The following is a 7,421-nucleotide window of genomic DNA, read 5'->3' on the forward strand; positions in this document are numbered from 1 at the left end:
ATGATATCAAAGATGGCATCACAAATAAAGTTATTAGCATGTTGAAGAAGATTAACAATGCTATGAGTATTATGATCTGTTACTTGTTGTGCTAAAGCTTCCAACCAGAAAGTTGAAGCTGCAGCAACATCCGCCAAAGATATAGCAGGTCTAAGAAGATTACCTGAACATAAGTAAGCTTTTCTTAGAAAGGATTCAATTTTCCTATCTAAAGGATCCTTAAAGGAAGTACTATCTGCCGTAGGAATAGTAGTACGTTTAGCAAGAGTAGAGAGAGCCCCATCAACCTTAGGGATTTTGTCCCAAAACTCTAATCTGTCAGATGGCACAGGATATAATTGCTTAAACCGTTTAGAAGGAGTAAATGGATTACCCAAATTATTCCATTCCCTGGAAATTACTTCAGAAATAGCATCAGGGACGGGAAAAACCTCCGGAATAACTACAGGAGGTTTAAAAACCGTATTCAAACGTTTAGATTTAGTATCAAGAGGACCAGATTCCTCTATTTCTAATGCAATTAAGACTTCTTTAAGTAAAGAACGAATAAATTCCATTTTAAATAAATATGAAGATTTATCAGTATCAACCTCTGAAACAGAATCCTCTGAACCAGAAAAATCATTATCAGAAGCAGAATCAGAATGATGATGTTCATTTAAAAATTCATCTGAAAAATGAGAAGTTTTAAAAGACCTTTACGTTTACTGGAAGGAGGAATAACAGACATAGCCTTCTTAATAGATTTAGAAACAAAATCTCTTATGTTAACAGGAACACCCTGAATATTAGATGTTGATGGAACAGCAACAGGTAATGGAACATTACTAAAGGAAATATTATCTGCATTAACAAGTTTGTCATGACATTCATTACAAACAACAGCTGGAGGAACAGATACCACAAGTTTACAGCAAATACACTTAACTTTGGTAGATCCAGCACCAGGCAGCAATTTTCCAGACATATCTTCTGATTCAGGGTCAATCTGAGACATCTTGCAATATGTAATAGAAAAAACAACATATAAAGCAAAATTGATCAAATTCCTTAAATGACAGTTTCAGGAATGGGAAAAAATGCCAATGAACAAGCTTCTAGCAACCAGAAGCAAATAAACAATGAGACTTAAATAATGTGGAGACAATAATGACGCCCATATTTTTTAGCGCCAAAAAAAAGACGCCCACATTATTTGGCGCCTAAATGCTTTAAGCGCCAAAAATGACGCCACATCCGGTGACGCCGACATTTTTGGAGCAAAAACATCAAAAAAATGACGCAACTTCCGGCGACAAGTATGACGCCGGAAATGACAAAGAAAATATTTGCGCCAAAAAAGTCAGCGCCAAAAATGATGCAATAAAAAGAAACATTCTCAGCCCCCGCGAGCCTAACAGCCCACAGGGAAAAAAGTCAAATTTTAAGGTAAGAAAAATTGATTATTCATATGCATTATCCCAAATAATGAAACTGACTGTCTGAAATAAGGATTATTGAACATCCTGAATCAAGGCAAATAAATGTTTAAACACATATATTTAGAACTTTATATAAAAGTGCCCAACCATAGCTTAGAGTGTCACAGAAAATAAGACTTACTTACCCCAGGACACTCATCTACATGTAGTAGAAAGCCAAACCAGTACTGAAACAAGAATCAGTAGAGGTAATGGTATATATAAGAGTATATCGTCGATCTGAAAAGGGAGGTAAGAGTTGAATCTCTACGACCGATAACAGAGAACCTATGAAATAGACCCCGTAGAAGGAGATCATTGAATTCAAATAGGCAATACTCTCTTCACATCCCTCTGACATTCAATGCACACTGAGAGGAAAACCGGGCTCCAGCCTGCTGCAAAGCGCATATCAACGAAGAATCTAGCACAAACTTACTTCACCACCTCCATGGGAGGCAAAGTTTGTAAAACTGATTTGTGGGTGTGGTGAGGGGTGTATTTATAGGCATTTTGAGGTTTGGGAAACTTTGCCCCTCCTGGTAGGAATGTATATCTCATACGTCACTAGCTCATGGACTCTTGCTAATTACATGAAAGAAAACAAGTGGCCTATGAATGTGTCTCATCTAAATCATTTTTTTTTGTCAACTTCCTTTGTCCATTCAAACTCTGTTTGCTCCATAGTCCTACAGTAATATGAATTGTCCTGTTGAAGAAGTAACATGTTTAGCTTACTAAAATTTGGCAATGAATTTTGCATTTTTTATCTGTCTGTAATTGGAAATTCTGATGTTTTAATATTGTCTGCAATTAAGAATTCTTGCCAAGTTTATGTATACGTATTACAATATTGTAAATGCCTATTATGTTATTTATAATGTTTATCTTAATATTTATAAAATGGTTACAAAAAATGGAAATGAAATCAGTTATTTTCTTAGTGATGGTAAATCTGAACGTTTAAAAAAACGCTAGGATTTACCATCACTAACAATAAACTGTAGTTAAATTAATCATTTAGTAAAAAAAGGGTGCTAAACTCACCCAGTCTATGCCGAGGCAGCTTGCTAAATTCAGAGCCTCCGGCCACCCACAACACAGTGCTCTTCTTTAAATAAGGTGACATTTCCACCTCTAAACCAATAGCTATACTAGCATTCAGAACACTGTCAGATGACACGCACGGCTATTTTTTTAGAGGTGGAAACGTCACCTCATTAAGAGGAAAGCGCTGTGTGGTTGGCCGGAGGCTCTGAATTTTGCGAGCTGCAATGGCACAGACTTAGTGAGTTTATCACCACCTTTTTTTTTTTTTTTTTTTTTTACTTTTTTTTTTTTTGAGTGATGGTAAATCCTAGCGTGTGCTTTTTTGTTTTTGTTTAACGCTCAAATTTATTTTATAGTGTTAAGATAAACATAAATTAAATAGGCATTTACATTATTGTAATACGTATACGGATTTACCATCACTTTAAGCTCTCAGAACTTATTGTATAGCCATTGCATTGTACAGGCATGTGTATTCGGAGATTTCGGATGCCTCTGAATGTGGAAGAAGGCAGCCGCTCGCGGCTTTCAACTCTTTTCTGAGCCAGATTCTTGTGGAAGTACAACACACTAAGATCTGTGCAAATCCAGATCTTGGTGTGTTGCACTTTATCAAGCAGAAATTCAACTCCAAAAGGAGTTAAGTCACAAGTGTCTGCCGCCTTTCACATTCAGTGGCATCCGAAACCTCTAAATGCACAGACCCTAATATCCATTGTTACCAATGTACCAGAGAGCTCTGGGTAGAATATGCAAATGTGTTACATATTCTACGGTACTGTGTTTAATTACAGCAATCCCCTTATGGGGTGGGTACAGCAAAATAAAAAACACTTCTGGAACGCCTTCTAGTGCTCATTAGCTCTCATTAGCAAAGATAGATTTGGTTTGTTGCTAAGTGAAGCTTATTTTTAGTGCAAAAGAAATAATTATTTAAGTTATGGTGTAGAGAAAAGCGTGAAATTTAAAATCCAGATTGCTGTGATTAAACACAGCACTAGAAGAAAAAAGCATGAGGTATTGTGTAGCTCGTTACCCAGAGTTCTCAGGTGTATGGGTAACAATTTATACAGAATACTTCTGGGTAAAAAGCAAGCGGGGATTCTTGCCTAGATGTGCTAACTGGCTATAAAATACTTTTTTGTGGCTCTTACTTTTGAAATTGAGTATTTTATTCTTTAGTGTTTGGTTATGGAAAATTGGGGAATGGTAAATAAAGGGATTATCTATCTTTTTAAACAATAATATTTTTGTTGTTTACTATCCCTTTTAACCCAACAATTGTGTGCTTTCCAATTCTAAAGACTAGAAGTACATAGTACAAATTTCAGAAGATTAACCCTGCAACATATCTGTCCCTAATTGGCCTCAGCAGAGGTTAGCTGATAACCTCAACTGCAAAACTATATATATTTTGGTGTATTGACAACACATATGTCTTCTAATTACAAGGTCCCTTAAAGTGCCACAAATTACCCAGGATCATTTGAAAGAGAATTGCCTATTTTTTTCAATTTAATATTAAAAGTATGTATATTTTTTGGGGTGGCGGGATCTCTAAGGGAATGGAACAGCTTATCAAAAAATTACATGGTTGCTTCAGAACATTTACTAAACCCTTTTCAAATACTTGTACTTCTAGGGAATTCTAAGAGAATTTCTTGAGTTTTAAAACAACTGCTAACAAAGGCATCCTATTTCATATTGATTTCATTACATTTTTTTCCTTCTTTTTGAAAAGCTCCACTAGTCTAGAAGAAAGTGTAAAATCCATGAGCCTGAGGCCAGAGGAGGATGACATTCCATGGAAAGACTTACGTGATAATCGGGACCTCACTGTCCTCTTTAATTGGGATCCAAAGGACAGGTGAATGTGAACATCAAGATCCTTTCTCGTTCCCAGCAAACGCCAACTGTTTTTTTTCCCCCCAGATATATAGATATATATTATATGACTGCAGTTTTATAATAGAATCTGTTGATGACACACCTATCTACAATACCAAGTGCATGCTAAAGTGGTTTACTTAGTGCTAATTAGTAGACATTTCTTTTCAACTGTCGCTACAGGGCATCATTGTACAGTAACATTTTCTCAATTTCTTTCCAATGGCATGGAGAGTCCACGCATCCGTTCAATTACTGTTGGGAAATTCACCGCCTGGCCACCAGGAAGAGGCAAAGAACACCACAGCCAGAGCTTAACTGTCCTCCCATTACCCATACTCCCCCAGTCATTCTTTGCCTCTGTAACTAGGAGGAAGTGAAGATGGTGCCCTGAAGAAAATGTGAGGCCTTTAAGGGGTAGTTTCCCTTTCAAGATAGGACTGGGGTTAATGCCGTGTCTATGTAAACCTCTTAGTAAGAGTATTGTTAGTTGCTAGATGTTGCAGGGAACGTCTCTGTCCTCACTCTAGCAATCTTTGCGAACACCCTCAACTGGCAACCAGTGTTAAGCTTACACTGCTTTCCTTTCTAACTCAGGTCCCTGTCAGAAGTCTGGATGAAGCTGTCAGACCTGGAAGTGCTGTGACTGCTCCACAGCAGGACCCTGTAGGGTAAGTCCTTTTTTACGTACTAAATCCTTTCCCTTGCGAGTAACAACTCAGGGAGAGAGGGACTGTTATAGGTGACGAACTAGCACCTCCATGTCCAACAGACACCTGCATTGCCCTCATAAAAGTGGTTAACTGTCGTTAGTAATATCCTCTCCTTGGGATATCATTTTATTTCTTTCATGTAATTAACAAGAGTCCATGAGCTAGTGACGTATGGATATACATTCCTACCAGGAGGGGCAAAGTTTCCCAAACCTTAAAATGCCTATAAATACACCCCTCACCACACCCACAAATCAGTTTTACAAACTTTGCCTCCAAGGGAGGTGGTGAAGTAAGTTTGTGCTAGATTCTACGTTGATATGCGCTCCGCAGCAAGTTGGAGCCCGGTTTTCCTCTCAGCGTGCAGTGAATGTCAGAGGGATGTGAGGAGAGTATTGCCTATTGAATGCAGTGATCTCCTTCTACGGGGTCTATTTCATAAGGTTCTCTGTTATCGGTCGTAGAGATTCATCTCTTACCTCCCTTTTCAGATCGACGATATACTCTTATATTTACCATTTCCTCTACTGATTCTCGTTTCAGTACTGGTTTGGCTTTCTACAAACATGTAGATGAGTGTCCTGGGGTAAGTAAGTCTTATTTTCTGTGACACTCTAAGCTATGGTTGGGCACTTTATTTATAAAGTTCTAAATATATGTATTCAAACATTTATTTGCCTTGACTCAGAATGTTCAACTTTCCTTATTTCCAGACAGTCAGTTTCATATTTGGGATTATGCTTTAAATTATCATATTTTTTCTTACCTCAAAAATTTGACTTTTTTCCCTGTGGGCTGTTAGGCTCGCGGGGGCTGAAAATGCTTCATTTTATTGCGTCATTCTTGGCGCGGACTTTTTTGGCGCAAAAATTATTTTCCGTTTCCGGCGTCATACGTGTCGCCGGAAGTTGCGTCATTTTTGCCGTTATTTTGCGCCAAAAATGTCGGCGTTCCGGATGTGGCGTCATTTTTGGCGCCAAAAGCATTTAGGCGCCAAATAATGTGGGCGTCTTATTTGGCGCCAAAAAATATGGGCGTCGCTTTTGTCTCCACATTATTTCAGTCTCATTTTTCATTTGCTTCTGGTTGCTAGAAGCTTGATGTTTGGCATTTTTTTCCCATTCCTGAAACTGTCTTATAAGGAATTTGATCTATTTTGCTTTATATGTTGTTTTTTCTCTTACATATTGCAAGATGTCTCACGTTGCATCTGAGCCAGAAGATACTACAGGAAAACCACTGCCTGCTGGATCTACCAAAGCTAAGTGTATCTGCTGTAAACTTTTGGTAGCTATTCCTCCAGCTGTTGTTTGTAATAATTGTCATGACAAACTTGTTAAAGCAGATAATATTTCCTTTAGTGATGTACCATTGCCTGTTGCAGTTCCCTCAACATCTAAGGTGCAGAATGTTCCTGATAACATAAGAGATTTTGTTTCTGAATCCATAAAGAAGGCTTTGTCTGTTATTTCTCCTTCTAGTAAACGTAAAAAGTCTTTTAAATCTTCTCTCTCTACAGATGAATTTTTAAATGAACACCATCATTCTGATTCTTTGGACTCTTCTGGTTCAGAGGATTCTATCTCAGAGATTGATGCTGATAAATCTTCATATTTATTTAAGATGGAATTTATTCGCTCTTTACTTAAAGAAGTACTAATTGCTTTAGAAATAGAGGATTCTAGTCCTCTTGATACTAATTCTATACGTTTGGATAAGGTTTTTAAAGCTCCTGCGGTTATTCCAGAAGTCTTTCCTGTTCCTAATGCTATTTCTGCAGTAATTGCTAAGGAATGGGATAAATTGTGTAATTCATTTACTCCTTCTAAACGTTTTAAGCAATTATATCCTGTTCCGCCTGACAGGTTAGAATTTTGGGACAAAATCCCTAAAGTTGATGGGGATATTTCTACCCTTGCTAAACGTACTACCATTCCTACGTCAGATGGTACCTCGTTTAAGGATCCTTTAGATAGAAAAATTTAATCTTTTCTAAGAAAAGCTTATCTATGTTCAGGTAATCTTCTTAGACCTGCTATATCATTGGCTGATGTTGCTGCAGCTTCAACTTTTTGGTTGGAAACTCTAGCGCAACAAGTAACAAATCGTGATTCTCATGATATTATTATTCTTCTCCAGCATGCTAATAATTTCATCTGTGATGCCATTTTTGATATTATTAGAGTTGATGTTAGATTTATGTCTCTAGCTATCTTAGCCAGAAGAGCTTTATGGCTTAAGACCTGGAATGCTGATATGGCTTCTAAATCAACTCTACTTTCCATTTCTTTCCAGGGAAACAAATTATTTG

General features: G+C 37.4%; 1 protein-coding gene across 1 annotated transcript in view; it reads left to right on the plus strand.

Moving 5' to 3' along the window:
- LOC128644645 (N-alpha-acetyltransferase 25, NatB auxiliary subunit-like) overlaps window positions 1–4,514 on the plus strand; it is a gene marked incomplete at its 5' end in the record, with an annotated part of 47,973 nt that extends 43,459 nt beyond the window's left edge. The window contains one exon of the mRNA XM_053697172.1: window positions 4,252–4,514. Coding sequence (XP_053553147.1) covers window positions 4,252–4,381 — 130 coding nt within the window. The remainder of the gene's footprint in view (window positions 1–4,251) is intronic.
- Between the last annotated feature and the right edge of the window lie 2,907 nt (window positions 4,515–7,421).

This window comes from Bombina bombina, unplaced genomic scaffold, assembly GCF_027579735.1.
Source record: "Bombina bombina isolate aBomBom1 unplaced genomic scaffold, aBomBom1.pri scaffold_1412, whole genome shotgun sequence".
NCBI lineage: Eukaryota > Metazoa > Chordata > Amphibia > Anura > Bombinatoridae > Bombina > Bombina bombina.